The 25,736-nt window shown below is 47.8% G+C and overlaps 1 protein-coding gene across 2 annotated transcripts in view; it reads right to left on the bottom strand.

Annotated features, from left to right (window-relative positions):
• Slc5a11 (solute carrier family 5 member 11) overlaps window positions 1–25,391 on the bottom strand; it is a 33,640-nt gene extending 8,249 nt beyond the window's left edge. The window contains exons 1-10 of one of the 2 annotated variants that reach the window (XM_090357702.1): window positions 25,281–25,391; window positions 24,747–24,909; window positions 11,046–11,204; window positions 10,228–10,299; window positions 9,828–9,932; window positions 7,848–7,907; window positions 6,224–6,328; window positions 5,039–5,144; window positions 3,605–3,685; window positions 354–559 (exon numbers count right to left, since the gene is read on the bottom strand). In XM_090357702.1, coding sequence (XP_090213828.1) covers window positions 354–559; window positions 3,605–3,685; window positions 5,039–5,144; window positions 6,224–6,328; window positions 7,848–7,907; window positions 9,828–9,932; window positions 10,228–10,299; window positions 11,046–11,180 — 870 coding nt within the window. In that variant the 5' untranslated portion in view covers window positions 11,181–11,204; window positions 24,747–24,909; window positions 25,281–25,391. Of the gene's footprint in view, window positions 1–353; window positions 560–3,604; window positions 3,686–5,038; window positions 5,145–6,223; window positions 6,329–7,847; window positions 7,908–9,827; window positions 9,933–10,227; window positions 10,300–11,045; window positions 11,205–24,746; window positions 24,933–25,280 lie in introns of those variants that run through there. The other variant, XM_090357703.1, reaches the window with a different exon arrangement.
• Window positions 25,392–25,736: the final 345 nt, after the last annotated feature.

Genomic DNA, 25,736 nt, shown 5'->3' with positions numbered 1-25,736 from the left:
CACACACACACACACACACACACACACACACACACACACACACAGAATGCAGACCAACCAACAGAGTACTTTGTACATTCCAATGGTTCTTCAACCCCCATTTAACAGTTTTACCATCTGTAAAATGGGGCTTATTAGCACTGATGAATTCTGCACTATCCAGCAAGGAGCCAGTCATGATTATTACCATGCATGGTTTAAATTAGGAAAAGACCTTCAAGTAAACCAATGGAACAGAAGGGACGAGCCTTAGAGATTGGAAGCCATGACAGACAGCTGTCAGTCAAGCAGGCAGGAAACATGGACACCAGAAAGAGACCTCATGGGCGGTCCCTCAGTCAGCTGCTCTGTACCTGATCTGTGCACCAGTACCAAAGAGAGGGAATGGACATTCCAAAGAAAATCCCAGGCCATGGCAGATCCGATGTCACGGGGTCCCGGAAGATATGGAAGGCGTCTTCTCGAGGCAGCCCACAGCTACTGTTCGTGCTGCGATTGCTCGCCAGAGCCAAGAAATACTTCTCCTTCAGTCCTTCCATCCCGCCGACCACTGCAAAGCCTAGAATGCAGAGGGAGCCCCGAGTTTGCCAGGAACTCAGTTGGGCCCTCAACAAGCAAGGAGGGGCCCAGTGGAGCTGCTAACAGATGTGGGCCCCTGGAGGATTCTTTGTGTGTGTGTGTGTGTGTGTGTGTGTGTGTGTGTGTGTGTGTGTGTGTGTGTGTGCGTGTGTGCTGGTCCTAGGACTTGAGCCTAAGGCACTGTCTCTGCACTCCATTTTGCTCAAGGCTAGCACTCCACCATTTGAGCCACAGCTCCATCCACTTTTGGCTTTAAAAAAAAAAAATGGAGGGGCCGGGAGTTTGGCCTAGTGGTTAAAGTGCTTGCCTAGCATGCACAAAGGCCCGGGTTCGATTCTTTGTTTTTGTTTTTTATGTCTTTGGTAGTTACTGTGGACTGCATCTCAGTAATAATATTTACAAATGCATAAGTCAGAATACAAAGGATTAGGAAAATAAAACACAAGGAGATTGAAGCAATGATCAAAAGATACAACTGTAACACCATAATTTATTTGCTCCGTTAAATAGGAAGAGGTAGTACTTGATCTAATAATTATTTGATGAAGTAGCCAGAAGCACAAAAGTAATATTTGAATATCTCATCAGTGGTTGGATGCCAGTGGCTCATGCCTGTAATCCTAGGTCCTCAGGAGGCTAAGATCTGAGAATCCTGGTTCCAAGCCAGCCTCCAGGAAAAATTCATGAGAGTTTTATCTTCACTTTACTAGAAAAAAGCTGGAAATGGAGGTGTGGCTCAAGAGGCATAGCACCAACCTTGAACAAAAAAGCTAAGCAATAATGTAGACCCAGAGTTCAAGACCCAATGCCATCATAAAGGAATTGTTTTATTATCTATAATTAGCCAATAATACACATATTTATAGAATTAAGTGTAATAGTTGGATAGATGTATAGTACATAATGATCAAATTAGGAAAATTAGACTCTGCATCAAGTCAAACATTGGTCATTTCTTTGTGATGGAACATTCAAAGGCCTTTCTTCAAGCTGTTTTTGAAACATTCAATAAATTACTATGAACTTGCCAGCTATCAGGCTCATACCTATAATCTTAGCTCCTCAGGAGACTCAAGGTTTTAATCCAACCTGGGTGGGGGACTCTTACCTCCAATAACCACCAAGATGCTGGAAGTAGAGGTATGATTCAAGTGGTAGAACACCAGCCATCAAGGCTAGAGCTCTACCACTTGAGCCTCAGCACCACTTCCAGGTTTTTTCTGTGTATGTGGTACCGAGGAATCGAACCCGGGTATTCGTGCATGCTAGGCAAGCACTTTAACCACTAGGCCAAACTCCCGGCCAGAACACCAGCCATCAGTAAAAAAATCTAAGGGACCCCAGGAGCTGAAGGCTTACGCCTATAATCCTAGCTACATAGGAGGCTGTAATCTAAGGATCAAGCTTTGACACCAGCTTGAGCAGAGGAGTCCTCATGAGACTCTTGTTTTTCATTTTTTCATGGTTGTGGGGCTTCAACTCAGGGCCTGGACACTGTCCCTGAGCTTCTTTTGCTCAAGCCTAGCACTCTACCACAGCAACACCGCCATCTTTGTGTATGTGGTACTGAGGAATCAAACCCAGGGCTTCATGCATGTTAGGCAAGCACTCTACCACTAAGCCACATTCCCAGTGAATTAACCACTCAAACGCTGGATGAAGTGGTAGAGTGCTAGCTTTGACCAAAAAGAGCTCAGGAGCTGGGCACCAGTAGCTCACACCTGTAATCCTAGCTACTCAGGAGACTGAGATCTGAGGACCACAGTTCAAAGCCAGACTGGGCACTAAAGTCCATGAGACTCTTACCTCCAATTAACCACCAGAAACTGGAAGTGGCACTGTGGCTCAAGTGGTAGAGTGCTAGCCTTGAGCTGAAAAGCTTGGAGACAGAACCCAGGCCCAGAATTCAAACCCCACAACTGACAAGAAGAAAAAAAGAAGGAAGGAAGGAAGGAAGGAAGCAAGGAAGGAAGCAAGGAAGGAAGCAAGCAAGGAAGGAAGGAAAAAGAACAGGCTAGGAGACATTGCTCAGGCTCTCAGTTCAAGTCCCAGTCCTACACATGAAAAAAAAATAAAAAAGTGGGCTGGGAGTTTGGCCTAGTGGTAGAGTTGCTTGCCTAGCATGCACAAAGACCTAGGTTCAATTCCTTGGTTCCACATACCCAGAAAAAGCCAAAAGTGGTGCTATGGCTCAAGTGGTAGAGTGCTAGCTTTGAGCAAAAGAAGCTCAGGGACAGTGCCTAGGCCCTGAGTTCAAGCCCCAGGACTAGAAAAACAAAAACAAAAACAACTGCCAGGCATGGTGGCTCACACCTTTAATCAGAGCTACTCAGGAGGCTGATATCTGAAGATCAAGGTTCAAAGCCAGCCAGACTAAAGTCCATGAGACTCTTATCTCCAATTAATCACCAGAAAATCGGAAGTAGTGCTGTGACTCAAGAGGTAGGGTGATAGCCGTGAGCGGAAGAGCTCAAGGACAGCACCCAGGCCCAGATTCCAAGTCCCATGAACGCCAAAAAATAAAAATTAAAATATGACAAACTTAAAAATTTTATTGCGTGGTAATATAATAGTGGGGCTAGACTTATCTTTTTGCTTATCAGCAGATGCACTCATAAAGAAAACCACAACATGGGCCGGGAGTTTGGCCTAGTGGTAGAGTGCTTGCCTAGCATGCACAAAGACCCGGGTTCGATTCCTCGGTACCCCACATACATAGCAAAAAGCCAGAAGTGGTGCTGAGGCTCAAGTGGTAGAGCTCTAGCCTTGAGAAAGTCCAAGGACAGTGCTCAGGCCCTGAGCTCAAGCCCAGGACTGGAAAAAAAAAAAAAAAAAAGAAATCCACAACAACCAGGCAACATCATCCAGAAAAACTGAGTACAGAATAACCCTGCCTTAGGCCAAGCACCCATACAGGAATCCCCAAGTAGTATCTGTAAGTTTGCTCATCACAGAACCCCTGTGTGAGCAAGAAGCTGGTAACCAGGTTTCTTCCCACACCCCTGGTGACTGTGACCTCACTTACTGTAGCCCATCAAGATGAATGAACCCGTGAGCATGATCCCGGTCTGTAGGGCATCCGTGTAGATTACTGCAGCCAGCCCACCTGTGGGAGAGAAGCACTGAGACTCCGGTACTCACAACAGGCTGCAGGGAAAACCAAGCCCAGCACCCCAGTGGATATTTCTTAGGATTGACTGCTTGCCAAGGTGGCTGCAGGAATTCTCCCCACCCTGTATACAGGGATGCTGGGTTCAATTCCTCAGTACCATATACACAGAAAAGTAAGACATGGTGCTGTGGCTCAAAACGGTACTGCTCTATTATTGAGAAAGCCAAGGATAGTGCCCAGGCCCTGAGTTCAAGCCTCAGCACTGGCTATATATATATATATATATATTTACTTCTCCTGTGCAGGTCCAAGTCTAGCACTCCAGGGGGTGCTACAGCTTTGCCCTCCTCCATCTTCTGGAGCCCTGAGAATAGCAGTTTTATTATTTTTTGTTTCTGTGTTGCTAGTGCTGGTGCATGAATCTAGGGCCTGGCACTGTCTCTTAGCTTTTTCACTCAAGACTGGCACGCTACCACTGGAGCCGCATGTCTGTTTCCAGCTCCTGCCCTCAGAGGGCCTCCAGTCCGCTGGGGAAGACAGATTCTCCAAGCTAAGAACACGAAGACACATTGGCTAGCCCAACTAGCCTTGCCCTCCACATTCTCTAGGCCCTCGGATTTTACAGTGGCCTTTCCCTCCGCCTGGAATTCCCTTCCCCTACACTTCTCAGCTATCACCTACATTTGTGTGAAACCTCACTGCTGAGAGCCTTTAATTGAGTAATTGAATATTACAAATTAGGTCATATATTACATCTATGTGCAATACATATGCATATATATTTATATATACATATATAACACACTTATATAAATTAGCATGACATATATCACACCAGATAACCTAATATCACACTATATATAAACCTAATTGTATAACTTAGTTTTATATAGTGTGTGATATTATATATAACACATAATTGTATATTATATGAAATGTATATGTGAAATTAAACGAGAGGCTAGATATTAAATAATAGTTACTTGTTAAGGCCCTACTATGTACTAAGCACTCTTCTAGGTTATAATCCAAAACTACCAATAGTTTATTTTCCAGGCTTGCAGCGTGCATGTGAATGCGCATGCACCAGCACTAGTAGGCCTTCAATAAACAGTTCTGGAATACATCAATGGGAAACCGTTGTGGTGCTGCACCAAAAAACAAAAAAACAAACAAATCCTCTCTTATCGGATCATCCTCTTCCTTTGGCTAGGAGGAATCTTGTCATCTGGGACAACGGAATGGGTTTGGCAAATGCTTGGTGTTAGCATCCCAGAGCATCAGGAGGTAAATCAGAAAATGGAATGGCCTACAGACCCTGCTCGTTACCTGTCCCAGTCACCATACCTGCCACAGTGTACAGAGCTGTGATGGCCAGTAGCCCTACGATGGCCAGGTACAGATCCCAGTGCAAAGACTGCTGAATGAAGATGGCGCCTGAGTATATATCCACCTGTGAAGACAGGAAAGGGATGGATGGATGGGTGAGTGGATAGGTGGGATGGGATGGGTAGTTATGTAAAAAAGGGAGTGGATGGATAGATGGATGGGTGTGTGGATGGAAGAATCAATGTGTAGGTGGGTGGGTGGGTGGATGGGCAGATGGATGGATGGAAGGATGGATGGATGAATGGATGGATGGATGTGTGGATGGAGGAATCGATATGTAGGTGGGTGGGTTGATAGATGAATGGATGGATGGATGGATGGATGGATGGATGGATGGATGGATGGATGGATGGATATGTGGATAGAAGAATCAATGCATAGGTGGGTGGGTTGATGGATGGGAAGTTGGATGGTTGGATGGATGGATGGACAGTCAGATGGGTGGAAGGATGGATGGATGGATGGATGGATGGATGGATGGATGGATGAACATTTCTAGCAGTTCTCCAGAACCAAGCCCTAGCTCAGATTCTGACAAATACAGAAGACCATACATTGTCTTTCGTGCATCCATCTTATCCTAGATGCTAGATCCAGAGTCTTGAACTGGAGCCTGGTAGACAGAGGTTTGAAAGTCCTGCCTTGGGCAAGGGCAGTGATGTTCTGATGGCCATCTAACTTCCATGCAGATCTTCCTGCTCTATCCTCCTATACCCAGCTGGGTTTTGCCACCCTTTCTTCCTCACAAGAGCGCACTCTTGCTCTCACTCTCAAGACCTGGGCTCTCTCCCTTAGCTTTTTCTTTTTTCTGGGTTGAAGCTAAGAGTGTCATAGATGTCCTACCTAGGCTGGCTTCGAAGCATGATCCTCAGATCTCAGCTTCCTGAGGAGCAGGTGTAAACTCTGCAGTGTTGAAGTGCTGCATCTGGGGCTGGCCCAGTGTCAGCCATCAGTCAACGTCCTCTGCCCATGCTTCTCCTCTCTCTGGACCCCTCCATCTTCCTCTACCCGCCCCCATCTCACTGAACCCACCCAAGAGAAGAGATGAGCCAGTGAAGAAGAGACGCTCTGTGGGCAAAGCTCTAGGTCAGCTCCTCACTATGTTGCAAGAGGGAGGCCAGGCCGGCCGGGTCTCCGCCTTACCGAGATCTTGGTGAAGACATAAATGAACAGGTAAAGCACAGCTAGGGTGATGGAGATCCTGCGGCCCCCGAAGCGCCTTCTTAAGTACTCGGGCATCGTGGTGACCTAGAGCAGAGAGAATGGTGTGCACGTGGTCCTGCAGTCTCCCACCCCAGCCCTTCCTCCTCCTCCCCAAACTTGGATTAGCTTAAGAAAAACCAAAACGCTGAATGCTGGTGGCTCACACCTGTCATCCTAGCTACTCAGGAGGCTGAGATCTGAGGACCACAGTTCAAAGTCAGCCCAGGCATGCAAGTCCATGAAACGCTTATCTCCAAGTAACCACCAGAAAATCGGAAGTGGAGCTGTGGCTCACAGTGATCGAGCGCTAGCCTTGAGCAAAAGAGCTCAGGGACAGTGTCCAGGCCTTGAATTCAAGCCCCACAACTGACTCCTCCTCCCCTCCCCCCCAAAAAAAAAACAGAAAGAAAGTGCCTTGGGGCTGGAAAGCAAAATTGGGGACAAAGACTAAGATTGTATATGCCAGGCAGACCCAGGCTGGAGGCTATAAATTAGCTAGAAAGGGCCATTAGCCAGCCTGCAAAGTTAGGGGAGGGGCAGAGAGAGGAAGGAATATGTGGAGAGGAAGGAAAAGAAGGGAGAGAGGAAAGGAGGGAGGGAGGGAGGGAGGAAAGAAGGAAGGAAGGAAGGAAGAAAGGAAAGGAAAGGAGGGCTGGATAACAAATTGAGTGCTAGTCTAAGAAGTACAAGGCCCTGAGTTCAAATCCCCACACTGCCAAAAAAAATATATATATATATATATATATTTGGGTTTTTTTTTTGCCAGTCCTGAGCTTGAGCTCAGGGCCTGAGCACTGTCCTTGGACTTTCTCAAGGCTAGAGCTCTACCACTTGAGCTGGCTTTTTTCTATGTATGTGGCACTGAGGAATTGAACCTGGGTCTTCATGCATGCTAGGCAAGCACTCTACCACTAGGCCAAACTCCCAGCCCCAAGAATTGTTATTTTTCTATAACAATGCAAACACTATGCACCAGTCCTCAATATTTCAATTATTATGGCTTTGGTTACAAAGGAATATATCTGTATCTTTTGCATCTGTCTAAGCCTTATCATCTCTCTAAAAGAGAGACTTCTATATTTGTCCTCTGGCACTGAAAAATATCTTTGAGTCCAGTGCCTGTGGCTCATGCCTGTCATCCTTGCAACTCAGGAAGCTGAGACCTGAGGACTGTGGTTCAAAGCCAACCCTTGCAGGAACATCTGTGATATTCTTACCTCTAACAAACCCTAGAAGCCAGAAGCAGACACGTGGCTTAAGTGATAGAGCATCAGCCTTGAACACTAAAGGCCCCGAGTGCAAACCCCAGCATCAGCATGGACACACCAAAAGAAATTTAAAAAGGTTTGGAAGTCTCCTCTTTCTCAGCTCCTCAGCTCTCCTCCCTCCCCTGACCCCCAAAGTTATGGAGTTGGCTAAAGCTGTTCACAATGAGCTTCCCTGGTCTCACCTGTATGCCATCCCGCCCCAGGGCTCGGACCCCTTAGTGCTACCCGGCCAATGTTCCCAGACAGAAGTGAGAACTGGGTCTTTCTCTTACAGGACTCTGAGTCCTCAGACTTACCTGGCCAGCGATGTAGATAGGAAGAAATATCCAAGCCAGCATCAGCACAGAAAATAAGCCCTGCCGAGGAAAAGCTAGAGCTGAGATGCAATCCACAGGCAGGCTTCTACTCAAAGGTCCTTCTTTTTTACTTTATTTTTTTTTGAGCATGCCTATCATCCTAGCTACTCAGGAAGCTGAGAGCTGAGGCTCACCATTCAAAGCCAGCCTGGGCACAAAAGTCCGTGAGACTCTTCTCTCCAGTGAACCACCAGAAAATCAGAAGTGGAGCCATGGCTCGAAGTGGTAGAGCACTAGACCTGAGCAAACCTGCTCAGAGACAACACCAGGCCCTGAGTTTAACCCCATGACTGATGGAAGAAGAGGAAGAGGGAAAAGAAGAAGGAGGAGGAGGAGAAAGAGGAGGAGAGGGAGAGGAAGAAGGAGAGAGGAAGAGGGAGGAGGAGGGGGAGGAAGAAGCAGACACAGAAGCAGAAGAGGAAGAAGAAGAAGAAGGAGAAGAAGAAGAAGAAGAAGAAGAAGAAGAAGAAGAAGAAGAAGAAGAAGAAGAAGAAGAAGAAGAAGAAGAAGAGGAAACAGCAGCAGCAGACATAATAAAAAAGCCAGACCTGGGGCTTAAACTCAGAACCTCCTCTGGGCTCTGTCCCTGACTCTTCAGCTCAAGGCTACCAGGCTACCCTTGAGCCAAACCCCACTTCCCGTTTTCTAGTGATTAATTGGAGATAAGAGTCTCAGGTCCTTTTGTGCCGGGGCTGGCTTTGAACCTCAGTCCTCAGATCTCAGCCTCATGAGTAGCTAGGATTACAGGCGTGAGCCACTGCACCTGGCTGTCTCTGAGCTTTTGTGCTCAAGGACAGCTCCACTGCTGGCTTTATTGTTAGTTTATTGGAGATAAGAGTCTCGTGGACTTTTGTGCTGGGCTGGCTTTGAACCATGATCCTCAACTGAGTAGCTAGGATGACAGGTGTGAGCCACTGTGCCCAGCCAAGGGCATTTTTTTTTGCTGCCAGTCCTGTGGTTTGAACTCAGGGCCTGAGCACTATCCCTGGGCTTTCCTCAAGGCTAGAGCTCTACCTCTTGAGCCTCAGTACCACTTCCAGCTTTTTTCTATGTATGTGGTACTGAGGAATCGAACCTGGGTCTTCGTGCATGCTAGGCAAGCACTCTGCCACTAAGCCACATTCCCAGCCCCATGCTGGGAAGTGTAGGCCATTCACAGAACCTTCTCCCACAATCCACTGCGAAACTGAGGCCATTTGAGGGTGGCTCATGCCTGTAATCATACCTTCTCAGGAGACTGAGATATGAGGATATTGGTTGAAAGCCATCCCAGAAAAGTCAAACCAGAGACATCTCTGTGGTTTTGTTTTATTTTATGGTCTTGGGCTTGAACTCGGGACCTGGGTTCTGTCCCTGAAGGTTTTTTTGTTGTTGTTTATTGTTTTTGTTTTTTGGCCAGTCCTGGGGCTTGAACTCAGGGCCTGAGCACTATCCTTGGGCTTTCTCAGGGCTAGTGTTTTACCACTTGAGCCACAACACCACTTCCAGCTTTTTCTGTGTATGTGGCACTGAGGACTCAAACCCAGGGCTTCACACATTCTAAGCAAGCGCTCTAGGTCAAACTCCAGACCCATGTCCCTGAGCATTTTGCACAAGGTTAGGGGTAGTTAATTGGAGATAAGAGTCTTAAGGACTTTCCTACCTGAGCTGGCTTTGAACCACGATCCTCAGCTCTCAGCTTCCTGAATAGCTAGGATTAGAGATGTGAGCCACCAGTACCTGGCCTGAGATTCTTATCTTCAATTCCCTAGCCAAAAAAAAAAGCCAGAAGTGGAGCTGTGGCCCAAGAAGTAGAGCACCATTCTTGGGTAATAGAGCTGAGTGAGAATACACATCCATGAGTTCAAGCCCCAGTAGAGACACAAAGCATATAGAGTGTTGGATGGAGACAGCATGTCTGTGTCTAGGTAAAATACTTACATTAAGCTCATAAGCAGTGACAGAAATGCCCACGGCTGCTCCTGACCCCGCAAGACCAATGAAGTGTCCGCTTCCAATGTTGCTGGCAAACAAAGATGCACCCACCTATTAGGAGATGAATGGAACAGGTGGTGAACGTCTGGGGTACCTGGTTCCACACCCCATGTCTTTCCGAAAGGATCCAGATAGATAGAAGCAGAGAAGGTTGAGCCATTCCACTCTGTCTGTATGCAGTATTTCTAGCTACTCAAGAGGCTGAAATCTGAACATGGAGGTTCGAAGCCAGCCTGGGAAAAGTGTATGTGTGGCCATGTACTCATACTAGCCAGTCTGGGAAAAGAGAGGAAACCAAGGGAGATGAGGAAAGAGACTCAGCTCTGAATCCCACAACCACACTTACCGGCCACCATACCATGTCCCCTCCAGCCAAAAAGTAGCCTTTCACAGTGTCTCTTTTGGTTTTCACGGTGGACTGAAACAAAGAACAAACAGGGAAACATGAGAAAGGAAGGCTCTGGAAGAGGCCTGTGAGCTGGGAATCCAGCCAGCCAGATTCCAATGTCAAATACATTTTGTCTCACCCACAAGTCATAAGAAAATGCTAACAGGATGTGTGTGCGTGTGTGTGTGTGTGTGTGTGTGTGTGTGTGTGTGTGTGTGTGTGTGAAAGAGAGAGAGAGGGAGAGAGAGAGAGAGAGAGAGAGAGAAAGAGAGAGAGAGAGAGAGTCCTGCATCTTGAGCTCAAGGGCTCATGGGCACTGTCCCTTAGCTCGCACTCTACCGCTTGAGCCACAGCTCCACGTCTGGCTTTTAGTTGAGGAAGTGAAGGTAAGAATGCCATGTACATCTAAAAGATGGTAGCTCTCACACCTGCCATCTTAGCTACTCAGGAGGAGATCTGAGGATTCTAGTTCAAAGCCAGCTCAGGCAGGAAAGTGCATGAGACTCGTCTCCAATAAACTACTCAGAAAAGGCTAAAAGTGATGCTGTGGCTCAAGTGGTAGAGCCTTGAGTCAAAGAAGGTCAGGAACACTGCCCAGGGGCTGAGTTCAAGCCCCATAAATGACAAAAGAAAAGAGAGAGGGGGGAGAGAGGGAGAGGGAGGGAGGGAGGGAGGAAGGAAGGAAGGAAGGAAGGAAGGAAGGAAGGAAGGAAGGAAGGAAGGAAATGAGATTTTTCTCTGGGCTTCTCTCCCCTCCCCACCCCCACCTGTCTTACCCATAATCCAACACCCAGGACGAAGAGGAAGTAGAAAACCAGCACAGCAATGTCTCCTGGTTCCAGACTCTTCCTGGGAATTGCCTCCAGACCCTGTGACTGTGGAGGCTCGGGGCTGCTGGTGACTCTCTCCATGGTGCTGGAGGAGCCCTCCCAGTCCTGGGAAAGTGAAAATACCGGTTACATTCCGGCTCCCAGATCATCCTCTTCTCACTCTCTGCGGCTACCTCCCTTGGGCCTCTGAGAAGGAAGACCCACCCATGGGGATAGGCAGTGGAGACAAAACCTCAAGAAGACAGATTCATTATTCATTCATCCATTCACCCATTCCTTAATCTGTTTGTCCATCCATTCATCCACTCACTCATCCATTCACCTATGCAATTAACCAACCAGCCAAACATCCAGCCATCCACTCATTCATCCTTTCATTCATCCATTCATCCAGCCACTCATCCACTCACTTGCCCTTTCGTTCATCTATGAAACCAACCATCCACCTATGCCAATCATCCACCCACCATCCATCCACTCATCCACTCACTCATCCATTCACTCATCTATCCAATCAACCACCCATCCATCTACCATTCATTTATTCATCCACTCACCCATCCAACCAACCATCCGTCTCATCCTTCCACTCACTCATTCATCCTTGCATTCATCTATTCATGCAGCCATTCACCCACTCATTCATTTACTCACTTAATGAAGTCACCTCACATTCTTAGCTAATACATATGTCTACACATATACATTAACAAACTACTCTTTTTGAAACACATACACAATAAATAAGTTTTTGGTGGCACTGGGGTTTGAACTCAGGGCTTCATATTTTCAAGAAAGCTGTTCCAGCACTTGAGCCATAGTCCAGTCCTTTTTGCTTTAGTTATTTTTCAGACAAGCTCTCGTGTTTTTTTTTCACCCGGTCAGCCTCAGTCTATAATCCTCCTATCTCTGCCTCCCAAGTAGCTGGAAGTAGAAGCATGAGCCATTATGAATGCTTGCTGAGAGCCAAAAAAAACTTAACCCAGAAAACACAAGGTATGGGGGGACGACCCATGCCTGCAGGAGGCTGGTGAGTTGAGCTCTCGCTATATAGTGAGACCTTGTCACAAATAAAAAAGAAAGAGAGAAATGAGGGAGGGAGGGAGGGAGGGAGAGAGAGAGAGAGAGGGGCACAAATACAGATGTTTCAGCTCCTTTACCATTTGTAAACTCCTGTCCCAGAGTCAGAGGAAAATGTGCCGCCTGGTTCAGCTCCCCTCTCCACCCAACTGACTTGTCTGCAGCTCAGCCAGCCACCAGGTCCCCAGACCTGTTGATGGAATGAGTTATTCCCTCTATGCCACCCGTCACATGCCAGGCATCTTAATGAGTCACTTGAGATTTAAACCCATATATTCATTCCCGCTGTAGAATCCATGTGCGCATGTGTGTGTGTGTGTGTGTGTGTGTGTGTGTGTGTGTGTGTACGCACACTGGTATTAAGGCTTGAACTCAGGGCCAAGATGTTGTCCCTTAGCTTATTTCACTCAAGGCTGGTACTCTATCACTTGAGCCACACCTCCACTTCCAGTTTTTTGCTGGCCAGTGGGAACTGAGTCCCATGTACTTTTCTGCTTGGGCTGGCTTTGAACTGTAAACCTTATACCAGAGCCTTCTTGCTCGTGTTCCTGCTGACAGAAAACCTGGCACAGGGACATGGAAGGCACCACTGCACAAGAAGACTAGATCCAAGCCAGGAAGCATGAACCTACAGCTTTTTGGTTAATTGGAAAAACTATGCTTTGAATTCAGAACTTCAGACTTGCTAGGTAGGCATTCTACTACTTGGGCTGCCCTCCCCTCCCCACCGTTTTTTGGGGGGGAGGGGCTTGAGCTCAGAACCTGGGCACTATCCCAATACTAGCACTCTACCATGTTGAGCCACAGCTCAATTTCTGGCTTTTTGGTGGTTCACATGGATTTCCTGCCTAGGCTGGCTTTGAACTGCGATCTTCAGATCTCAGGAGACTAGCTAGGATTACAGGCATGAGCCACCACCACCTGATTCCATACTACTTATTTTTTCTGTCCTGGGGCTTGAACTTGGGGCCTGGGCACTGTCTCTGAGCATTCCCAAGGCAGCACTCTACCACTTGAGCCACAGCACCACTTCCAGCTTTTTCTGTGTATATGATACCAAGGAATCAAACCCAGGGCTTCTGCATGATAAGCAAGCACTCTACCACTAGGCCACATTCCTGGCTCCACTACCACTTTTTTTTTTGCCAGTTGTGGGCTTGAGCTCAGGGCCTGAGCACTGTCCTTGGACTTTCTCAAGGCTAGAGCTCTACCACTTGAGCCTCAGCACCATTTCTGGCTTTTTTTCTATGTATGTGGTACTGAGGAATCGAACCCGGGTCTTCATGCATGCTAGGCAAGCACTCTACCACTAGGCCAAACTCCCGGCCCCATCCACTACCATTTTTTATGTTGGTTATTTTCAACAGTCTCTCTTTATATCTAGTCAACAGGAATTTGATTTTTCTTCTCTCTGTCTCTCTCTGTCTCTCTCTGTCTCTGTCTCTGTCTCTCTCTCTTTCTCTCTGTCTTGTGTGTGTGTGTGTAAAGAAAGGGACTGGGGCTCAAACTCAGGGCCTATGCACAGTCGCATAGCTTTTACACTCAAGGCTTGCTGAAAGCAGGCCTCTATTTCCAATTTTTCTGTGGTTAATTGGAGGTAAGAGTCTCATGGACTCCTCTTGAGACTCTCATCAAATGGAGTATTTCTCTTCTTTTCTTTTCTTCTTTCTTTCTTTCTTTTTTCTTCTAGTCCTGGGGCTTGAACTCATGGCCTGGGCCCTGACCCTGAGCTTCTTTTGCCCAAAGCTAGTCCTCTACCACTTGAGTCACAGTGCCATGTCCAGCTTTTTCAGTTTATGTGGTACTGAGGAATTAAACCCATGCAAGCTAGACAAGTACTATTACTAAGTCACATTCCCAGCCCTCTTTCTCTACTTTCACAGCTTTCCTTTCACTTTCAAATAAGCTTACTCCATTTATCAAAGAGAGAGGGAGAGACTCTGCCTCATGGACTTGCCTGCCCAGGTTGGCTTCAAACCACAATCCTCGGACCTCCTGGCATAGCTACAGTTACAGATGTGAGCCACTGCATCTAGCCCAAAGTCATTCTGACATCTGACAGTGAAACGCTGAACACATGAGCCTGCGGAGGATGGGAAGGCATTCCATCACATTTCACCCCTGGCCAGCAAAGGCTTTGTGTCCATCTTATAACGCAAACGTGCAGTAAGTCCATCTCCAAGAGCTCAAGGCCCTGAGTTCAAGTCCAATACTGGCACAAAAACAAAACAGAAGGAGAAAGAAATCAGTTTCCTTTGTGTTCGTCCTTGAAATTTTTTCCTCCAGTGAGACCAAAGACCCTCCTTCCCACAACCTGGTGACACTAAGCCAGTGACACTCAGGACACACATTCTGATTGCAGCAGAAGGGAACGATGTGGGATTAGAATTGACAGAGGGTTTGAAGTAGCTCTGTAGGATACTGAGCTGCAGCCCTGAGTTCTGTCCACTAGGGGGGGGATAGCATCCTTCTCCCGATTCTGAAACTGACAAAACCCTCTGTGGCACAGTGAGCCTCTTGAAAACCATTATCCTCGTTTTTTTCTTCTTCTTCTTCTTTGATGGCACTGGGATTTGAACACAGAGCCTATGCATTGTCCCTTAGCTTTTCCACTCAAGGAAAGAGTTTTGCTGGTTTATTGGAGATTAAGAATCTCATGGGCTAGGCTGGGAGTTTGGCCTAGTGGTAGAGTGCTTGCCTAGCATGCACAAAGACCCGGGTTCGATTCCTCGGTACCACATACAGAGGAAAAAAAGCCAGAAATGGTGCTGTGGCTCAAGTGGTAGAGCTCTAGCCTTGAGAAAGCCCAAGGACTGGGCTCAGGCCCTGTGTTCAAGGCCCAGGACTGGCAGGAAACAAACAAACAAACAAACAAACAAAGAATCTCATGGGCTTTTCTGCCCAAGCTGGCTTGGAACTTTGATCCTCAGATCTCAGCCTCCTGAGTTGCTAAGATGACAGGCATGAGCCACTGGCGCCCAGTGGGAGTGGTGGCTTTGATGCAGAAATTAAGAGGAGGAAAGGAGATAGAAGGGGAGACAGGCTCAGCGTTACCAGGCAGTTACAGCCCTGTCTCTGCTCCAGAATAAACAGCTGAAGCTGGATTCCCACTCAGTTCACCCCCACCCAGGCCTCTGCCAGGTCCAGTGTTTTTTGTTCATTTGTTTGTCACTGATGGGGCTTAAACTCTGGGCCTGGGCCTATACCTGAGCTCTTCAGCTCAAGGCTATCACTCTACCACTTGAGCCACAGCACCACTTCCGGTTTTCTGGCGGTTCGTTGGAGATAAGAGTCTCATGGTCTTTCGTCCTGAAACAAGGACATACTAAAGCCACTAGCACAACAATGTTCACTGCAGCACTATTTACCATAGTGAAGATATGGAACCAACCCAAATGCCCCTCAGTAGATGACCCAATCAAGAAGATGTGGTGTTTATACACAATGGAATTCTATGCTGCCGTCAGAAAGAATGACATTGCCCCATTTGTAAGGAAATGGATAGACTTGGGAAAAAAAAATCACATTAAGTGAAGTAAGCCAGACCCAAAGGAACATAGGATCATTTGTAATAATTAGTACACATCTAGGACTCTCCTAGCAGAGGATTACAATAGCTCAAAACCTAGATACATAAGGTCATATAGGATGAGACTAAATGAAAGGATCTCCAGGATATGGAAACAAGAGCTTTATCTTGTGTGATTGTTGTTCTTAATGTACTATGTTATTTCTCTTCTCTTTTGTTGCCCTTTGGTTAATCTCATATTGCTACAGTATCTGATTTTGTTACCTGGCATATTGTATATACATTTATTTGTTTATTTGAAATAGGAAAGGGAAGATGGGAAACAAGATTATTGGGAGAGGGTGGGGGAGGGAAATGGGGACAAAAACATGAGAAGGGTTATCAATGTGTGAGAAGTAATGCACCTATTTTCTGGCAAATATAACTGTAATCCCTCTATACATTACAATAAAATTTAAAAAATAATAAAATAAAAAGAGTCAGACTTTCGTGTCCAGGCTGGCTTTGAATCATGATCCTCAGATCTCAGCCTCTTGAGTAGCTAGGATTACAGATGTGAGCCACTGAGGCCTGGCTTTTGTTTTTGGTTTTCAGAGGCTGTTAACTTTAAATGTCTAGATCTGAAGGGGGACTTTGGTAACTAATTGGATTATTGTACATTCTGATATTAAAACTGAGACAAAAAGAAAGGAAGGAAGGAAAAAGAATGAAAGAAAGGAAGGAAGGAAGGAAGGAAGAAAGAAAGAAAGAAAGAAAGAAAGAAAGAAAGAAAGAGGGCCTGGAGTTTGGCCTAGTGGTTAAAGTGCTTGCCTAGCATGCATGAAGACCCAGGTTCGATTCCTCGGTACCACATACATAGAAAAAAGTCGGAAGTGGTGCTGAGGCTCAAGTGGTAGACCTCTAGCCTTGAGAAAGTCCAAGGACAGTGCTCAGGCCCTGAGCTCAAGCCCACGACTGGCAAAAAGAAAGAAAGAAAGAAAGAAAGAAAGAAAGAAAGAAAGAAAGAAAGAAAGAAAGAAAGAAAGAAAGAGGAGGGGAAGGGAGGGAGAGAGATCAGAGCTCAGAGATGCTCAAGTCTAGAGTTTAAACCCCATAATAGACAAAAACAAAAAGTGTCCCTCGCTCACCCTGTAATCCTAGTTACTCAGGAGACTAAGATCTGGAAGATTGAGGTTAAAGCTATCTCATAGGCAGGAAATCCCATAAGTCTCTATCTCCCAAATACTCAGCAAAAAGTAGGGCTGGGGCTGGGGCTCAAGTGTTAGATCAGCCGTGTAAGCAGGCAAGCTGAGAAGGTATGAAGCCTGGAATTTAATCTCTGGTACTGGCAAAATAAAAACCCAAAGTCCTGAGTTCAAAGTCTCTCTTGAGGCTCAAGGCTAACTCTGGGATGTGAGCCCCTGTGAAATTTTTTTTTTAAGTTACTTAATTTACAACATATAATGGCATTTTTTTTCCCTTTGGCTACTCCTGGGGCTTGAACTCAAGACCTGAGCACTGTCCTTTGAGCTTTTTCAAGGCTAGAGATCTACCATTTGAGCCCCAGCACCACTTCTGGCTTTTTCTATGTATGTAGTACCGAGGACTCAAACCTGGGGCTTCTTGCATGCTAGGCAAGCACTCTACCACTAGGCCAAACTCCCAGCCCCTATACAGCTTTTTCTCCCCAAAAGGGAGGAACAGGAGAACAGCATGGAAGAACTGGACCAAAAGAAAATGGAAGCTCAGCAGGTGAACATTAAATCCTCAATTCCATGTGTGGTACCTTAGACGTTGCCATTTGCAGCCCCTATGGCCTGTCTTCGGTTGGCTGCACTGTTACCTGAGATTTTCCCTCTATGGACAGATATTTCCCAAGAACTGAGGTCTGCACTTCAGCTTAGGCTCCACTCTCACAGCCACCCACACCACCCTCTCAGTAGCTGCATTTGCCCTGTGTCTTGTGCTTTTCCACTCCTGATGGAGACTCTCCCATTTTCTGCCACTGGAGGAGAGAGGAGCGCTTCCCTCAGCTTCCAACTTCCAAGCCCTCCCCCCAACCCCCGCAAAAAATCTCAGGTCTTGGAGACCATTCATAAAATGCATTTCAAAAGTCAGGCACTGTGCTGGGTGTGGTAGCTCACGCCTGTAATCCTAGCTACTCAGGAGTCTGAGATCTGAGGATCGTGGTTCAAAGCCAGCCTGGACACTCAAGACTGTGAGACTCTTATCTCTAATTAACCACCAGAAAACTGGAAGTGGTGCTGTGGCTCCAGGGTCCCACAACAGACCAAAAAAAAAAAAAAAAAATCAGACATTGATGCTCATTCCTGTAATCCTAGCTACTCTGGAGGCTGAGATCCGAGGATAGTGGTTCAAAGCCAACCTGGACAGGAAAGTCCATGAGACTCTTCTATCTAATGAAACACCAGAAAACCAGAAGTAGAGCTGTGGCTCAGGTAGTAGAGTGCTAGCCTTGAGCCCAAAGAGCTCAGGGACAGTGCCCAGGCCCTAAGTTCAAGCCCTAAGAACACATACACATACACCCCCAAAACAGTTGAAGCTCCCATCAGGTAGACAATACCGACATTGCTTTCATAGGTCCAGTGTCATTTCATCATGGGTTTTGTGTTCTGCTCAGCTGCAAAGCAGGTCACGAGCCTGGAAACTCAATGCTTTTCTCCTTTCACACATTCCAACCTACAGCTTCCCAAACACCTCGCCAAGAGAGAGGATCAACAGTGGGGGTTGCTGGTTCATGTCAGGGATGAGGGCAGAGATAGGAGGAGCAGCTAGAAGGTTCTAGAAAAATGGCAGGGCTGGAAGAGAGGAAGAAGTGAGGAGGGAGGGAAGACAAGGCGACTGAATGGACTACTTGGGAAGCCAGCCATCTGAGTCCCAGCTCCGCCCAGGGCCCCTGCCCGCCCTCAACCCTCAGGCTGCCAGGCACAGAGAGAGGAGGCAGATAAACAAGTTATTTATTTATCTCAGCTCTGGGCCCGGGCCAGGAGAGGTCTCTCCCCACCCCCTCACCGTGCCTCCTGAGTTCCAGGGAAGTGGAGTCCTGCTGGGGGGCAGGAGGGGAGCATCCCCTTGACCAGAAATGGCACCAACCAGGCCCTTCTGCCTCCAGCTGCCAGGTGGAATCCAGCCCCCTCACCCCCATCCCACTCTTCCTCCATAAACACACCTGTCCTGGGAACTGCAGGGGTGGCTGTGGAGGCACTCTGTCAGCTCACTTTATCTCAGTCCTGTCCTCTTAATTTCCCCTGCTAACCCTAGGAGGCTCGGAAAAGAAGACAGACGCAGGCCATGGGGACATACTTCTAAGTCAGTGACAGAGGCAGGATTGGAACTCAGGACATAATGGAAAGTCTTCATATGGGCCATACCACTTTTCTCTCTCTTTTTTTTTTCCCCCTCCTTGCCCTTTTCTCTTTTCCTCTGTCTGTCTCTGTTTCTTCCCCATAAATATTAGTCTTCAAGCCCTGTGTTTTAGGACCTGGAGACTGAGAGGGGACAAACATATATTAGGCCCCAGCTGTGCACTGTACTCTGTAGCAGGCTTAGGAACTCAATGGAACAAACGTCTATTTGGCATTAGTGTGGCCAGCTCTATGGGACGTCCTGAAAACTCAATGGGCCATTTATTAGTGTCTGTCCACATGCCAGGCTCTGTGGTAAGCCCTGGAGACTCAGGAAGACAAACATTTATTAGACACTAGCTGTGTGCCAGGCTCTGTGTGACATCTTGAAAACTCAATGGACCATTATTAGCTACCATCTATGTGCCAAAGCTCTCTGTGCTAGGCCTTGGAGACTCAGAAAGTGACTTCTAGCCTGCTTTGGGGTTTTTAGGGTTTTTTTTTGTCAATTGTGGGGCTTGAACTTGGGGCTTGGATGCTGTCCCTGAGCTCTTTTACTCAAGGTTAGTGCTCTACCACTTTGAGCCACAACTCCACTTCTGGTTTTCTGGTGGTGCCATGGAGATAAGAGTCTCACAGACTTTCCTGCCCAAGCTGGCTTTAAACCATGATTGTCAGATCTCAGCCTCCTGAGTAGCTAGGATTACACGCATAAGCCACCAGTGACTGGCTGAGGTTTAGCCACTGCCTGGGGCTTGCCTCCCTAGTACAGAGGGAGACTCACTAGAGCAAGGCCGGGCCACCCTTCTCTGGAGGCCTTTTACGTAATCTGCTGAGGTGGATGTGAAAATTTTCCACACTGCAAGGGGAAGACACAGGGAGCAGGCTCACAGAACCCAAAGCTGCAGGTCAGGCAGAGGTTGGAACCGCCCTATTTTGTATTGTGTATGCTTTTCTTTTGGGGTACCAGTACTGGGGCTTGAACTTAGAGCCTGACACTCTCCTGTAACATTTTTTTTCTCAAAGCTATTTCCCAATCACTCACAACTCCACTTCTAGTTTTTGGGTAATAAATTGAAGAGTCTCATGGACTATTCTGCCCAGACTGGCTTCGAACCATGATCCTCAAATCTAAAGGCTCTTGAGTAGCTAGGATTACAGGCGTGAGCCAGTATTGCAAGGCTGCTCTTTTTGCCTTGCTGTCTTTCTTTCCCTGACTGCCCTCCTTCAGCCCTCCCCCACAAAGTCCCCTATTGGGTCAATAGCCCTGAGTTCAAGCCCCAGTACCATCCCCCCCCAAAATTAAATTAAATTAAAAATAAATACAACCAGTAAGAAACAAATTAAGCACAGGCAGATCTGGCCACTCTAAGTAACCCCACTGACAGGTTACACGAAGGTAAGTTCTGGCATTAGGCCACTCTGCTGGTAAATGACTGAACTGGGCTCCAACCCAGGCTTGGCTCCCAAGTCCTTCTCAACCCGAAACATGAGGTGCCTTTTCCTCCGACTCCTTTGGGGTCAGCAGTCACGGAGGACTGCTCACTCCCCTGCAAGCTGGGCCTTCAATTGGTCAGGCCTGGAGGACTGTGAGAGGAAACAGCCCAGCCACAGGAGAGGGAGAAACAGAGGAAGAAGGGATGGGGTAGCTGTGCAGGGCAGAGAGGCTGTAAGGGTTTGGCAGAGCTGAAGGAAAAGGGCTAACTTGCCACCTATGCCCTCCTGTCCAGCAGAGGCTGGTAGCCCAGGAATAGACAAAGGCCAACTGACAGACTCCAGGGCTCCAGGCTGGCTTATCCACAGCAAGTAAGGAGAATCCTAGCTCTGGTAATTAGTAAAGGAATTAATAAAGGAATTAGTAAAGGAATTCCAGGCACTGTGTATTTCTCCAAACAGGCCAACTCGGGTCACAGGCACACATTGGGGACTGAATCAGGAGAGCATTTTCCTCCACTCCCTTCGTGTCTTCAGGGACAATCCTGTCTAATGATTTCCAGAGGGAACAGAGGTTACCAGAGCACCTTCTAAATCTAGATCTCTCCATCTCACCGGTGCCAGTCCGCATCTCAAAATCACACGTGCAAGTTAGATCCCAGTCTCACCTTGTGAACTGCTCATGGCAGAAACTCAAGGCATTCTTAATTTATCTACCACCACCTACTCATCCACCTGTTCATCTATCAGTCCACCCATTCATCCTCCATCTGCCTATCCATCCATCTAATCATCCAACCATCATTTGCCATTCAGTATCCATCCACCCATCCATGCATCCATCCACTCACCCATGCATTCATCTATCCACCCATCCATCCATCATCATTCACCATCTGTCCATCCTTCATCCATCCATCTACCCAACAATGCAAGAAGCCATCTACCTATCCATTCATTCATCCATCCATCCACCCATCCATGCATCCACTATCCATCTATCTACATGTCCATGTTCCCATCCATCCATCCATCCATCCATCCATCCATCCATCCATCCACCTAACAACCTAACAATCCATCCAACTGCCCAACAACACAACTGTTCATCCATCCATCCAGCAATGCAACAATACATCCATCTATGCTTTCTATCCATCCATCTGCCCATCCCATCTATCTGTCCACTCTCCCATCCATCCATCCATCCATCCAACCACCCAGCCACCCATCCAGCCACCCACCCAACACCTCTATGTGCCAGGCAGAGCATCTGCCAAGCAAATACAACATCAAATTATTGATAATGTCTCTTTTCCAATTCCCAGAGTCTGTTCCTCCCATATCTGTGCTCTGCTACTTCAAATCCATACCTTAAATCCATTCAATCCCTCCCCCTCACTTCTGCTTCAGTTACCTTCATACAAGCCATTATCCTTTCTGTCAAGCCAGAGTAAGAACTTTCTCTCATCCCACCCACATTAGCTTCCATTTTCTATACTCTCACATAGAGGAGAAGTTGTTGGACATAGATCAGTCATTTGCTGTTCAAAACAGCTTCATGCAGGCTGGGAGTCTGACCTAGTGGTGGAGTGCTTGCCTAGCATGCACAAAGACCCAGGTTTGATTCCTTGGTACCACATACATAGAAAAAGCTGGTAGTGGAGCTGTGGTTCAAGCGGTAGAGCTCTAGCCTGGAGAAAGCCCAAGGACAGTGCTTAGGCCCTGAGCTCAAGCCTCAGGATTAGAAAAAAACAAACAGCTTCATGCATACTGAGCTGCTCTGTTGTACCCAGTGCTGGGATGTAGGGGTCTTCCATCTATTCCTTGAAAGCTATTTCTGATGGCAGGGTCCTTTCCTGTCAACACAGGTTCCCCCACCTGTGATGTTCTTACCTCATTCTTCTTTTTTTGGGGGTGGTGGTGGAGGGAGAGGATCAGTGTGGGGCTTGAACGCAGGGCCTGGACACTGTCCCTGAGCTCTTCAGCTCAAGGCTAGCACTCTACCACTGGAGCCACAGCGTCACTTCCAGATTTCTAGTGGTTCATTGGAGATGAGGGTTTCATGGACTTTCCTGCCAGGGTTGGCTTTGATTCCATGACCCCTCAGATGGCAGCCTCCTGAGTAGCTAGAATTACAGGCGTGATCCACGAGGGCCCAGCCCTTGCACTCTTCCTACCACACTCCTTATTCCAAACTGCCTACTCTAGCCCTGCGTCTAAACCGAGTCCCTAAGTTATTGCTTTTAGGGTGAATACAATTTGTCAGAGTTCACTGAAGCATGACATCTGACTTGCAGAATTCCCTTCCTACAACCCATGTCACCACACCAGAATCTCTGCATGGCAGGGGCCCATGATACTTCCAGAGCGGGTATCTTATACATCCCATACTCAAGAGGCTAAGATCTGATGATGGCAGTTCAAAGCCAGGCTAGGAAAGAACCTTGAGACTCTTTTTTTTTTTTTTTGCCAGTCCTGGGCTTGGGCTCAGAGCCTGAGCACTGTCCTTGGGTTTTCTCAAGGCCAGCACTCTACCATTTAAGCCATAGCACCACTACTGGCTTTTTTCTATGTATGTGTTACCGAGGAATCAAACCCAGGTCCTCATACATGCCAGGCAAGCACTCTACCACTAGGCCAAACTCCCGGCCCCAACCTTGAGACTCTTATCTTCAATAAATTGTCAAAAAAAAAAAAAGCCAGAAGTGGTAGAGGCCAAAAGAAGCAAGGGGACAGTGCCCAGACCCTGAATTCAAGTCCCAGTAAGCACACAGACAAACCCTTGGCACAGCAACTGTTTTCAGGGGTCCTACAGGCTCTCTGACAGGACCCTGCAAACTGGCCCCTCCCACAGAGGGGCAGCCCTTTTCCAAAGCCTTACCTCCAGGATTTCCTCCAGGAGAAAGAACCTTCTGCCAGCCTTTTGCTGAGAATGAAGCAGTGCAATACTAGAAAAGCTACTGGACCAGTAGGGCAACTCAGAGCAGGCGTGGAACTGTTTCTGAGCCAGCAAATGATCAGACCTGATTTCCCTTCATGGGAGGGAGTTGAGTTAAAAGAAACCAAAGTGGCACTGAGTGGGAACTGAGTCCTGACGTTCCCTCTGCTTATCAGTGCTATATGGGGGCCAGTGGCTCAGTGACCTTGGACTTGTCTACAAGTGTGGGATGGTAGTGACTAAGCAATGTGCATGGGAAGCCCTACCTAAGTCAGGCACAGGCAGGTACACACACACACACACACACACACACACACACACCACACCATACATTGGTCTGGTAGCTGACATCCAATTTGGTTTGGCACCCTGCTTTTGTGCTTTGTGTATATGATATTTTCACACTTTCTCCATCTTTGTCTCCCTCCCTCCCTCTCTCCCTCTTCCTCTCCTTTTCCCTCTTCTTCTCTCCCCCCCCTCCTCCGTCTGTCTATGTGATGATATCCTGGTTATGGAGCTTGAACTAAGCACTGCCTTTGAGCTTGTTCACTCAAAGCTAATGCTTTACCACTTGAGACTTCTGGCTTTTTGCTGACTAACTGGAAATAAGAGTCATGGATTTTTCTGCCTGGGCTGGCTTTGAACTAAGATCCTCAGATCTCAGCTTTGTGTGGTGCATGCCTCTGTGTGTGTGTGTGTGTGTGTGTGTGTGTGTGTGTGTGTGTGTGTGTGTGTGTGTGTGTGTTCTGTTAGCCAAGGAGCTAGAACTCAATGTGTCCCTGAGCAGTTTTGTTCAAGGCTCTACTACTTGAGCCACAGCTCCACTTCCGGTTCATTGGAGATAAGAGTTTCACAGACTTTCCTACCCATGCTGGATCCTCAGATCTCAACCTCCTGAGTAGCCAGGATGATGGGCATGAGCCACCAGCGCCAGCTTAGATCTCAACTTCCTGAGTAGCTAAAAAAAAAAATGCTACATGTGAGCCACCAGGCCTGGCACACTTTTCCTGTCTCTTGAGTTCTCACCACACCTTTGGGCTGGGCCAGCCTGAGGTCCACCTCCTGATTTGACAGAGAAGGAACCAGATGTTCTGTGACCCAATCGTTGGGCTCCATGTCCCTGGACTCTGGTTCAGTGGAAGAACTATGTGCCATGCACCCCCTTTGCTGTGCCCACCTGCCCCACACTGTACTGGGATTGCCTCTCGCCTGAGCAGTTCCGTGGTATAGAGCTGGCCGCCCCCCCCCACCCCAGTCCCTCCAGCTCACGGCTGGGTTCTCTCTGCAGAGCTGTCATTGGGAAGGGAAGAGGGGCTTACCTTATTCCAGATGCAGCCTCCACTGGCAGGGATGGAGGGGTAATGGGAGGACTTCAGAGACCAATGGAGGCAGAGATGGCTGGAAGCAGGGAGCCCCTGGCTTCCTATCCTCACCTGCGGCTTTCAGCCTGCACACAGGTCAAACTCCAAACTGCAGCCCCGGCTACAACAGGGATTAAAGGAAGCAAGAAGGAAATCTGTCGGTGGACATATTGAACTCTTGAACTCTCAGCAGGTCCCTTTCAGTGGAGGTGGCAAGCCCTGCCCTCAGCCTCTGGCCAGGCCCTCACCTGGGGGGGTTGGGGGAGGGGGAAGGGCTTTAGCCTGGAGGAAGGGGGAGAATCTGGAGAGTGGGCCTCTCCTCAGCTTCCCTTTCCCACTCCTCTACTCTCTGCGCCCTCCCTCCAGGCTTGAGGACAGCTGCAGGAGGAGCGGGGAGGAGAAAAGCATGCGGGGGGGGGGGGGAGACGGGAGGGGGGGGGAGTCAGGAGATAAAGGAGATTTATAACCGAACTGGCCCAGCCCTTTCCTCACCTCTCTGCATATCCCAGCAGAACAGACCTGAAACACCTGGAACTCAGAGGAACTACGAGGAGGATCTGTGCCAGGGTCTAAGGTTGCAGGATACACCAAAGACAACCGGATACCAGGTGGGTGCCTGGCAGCTGACACCTGTCATCTTGTCTACTCAGGAGATTTAAGACCTGAGGATCGGAGTTCAAAGCCAACCGGAGCAGGAAAGTCCATGAGGCTTTTATTTTCAGTGAACCCCTCAAACAAACAAACAAACAAACAGAAGTGGAGCTGTGGCTCAAGTGATAGTGCTCCAGCCTTGAACACAAAAGCTCAGGGACAGTGCCCTGGCCCTGAATTCAAATCAGAGGACCAGCACAAGAAAAAAAAAAAAAGACCCCAGAAAAGCCCAAGGGAGGGGGATGAGCCATTGCAATACCTTTCTCTCCTTTCCAGAAAAAAAATCTTGAATCCTTA

The sequence above is a fragment of the Megascapheus bottae genome, chromosome 25 (assembly GCF_031878675.1).
Source record: "Megascapheus bottae isolate mThoBot1 chromosome 25, mThoBot2.hap1, whole genome shotgun sequence".
Lineage (NCBI taxonomy): Eukaryota > Metazoa > Chordata > Mammalia > Rodentia > Geomyidae > Megascapheus > Megascapheus bottae.
This window is presented reverse-complemented; position numbering and strand designations above follow the sequence as displayed.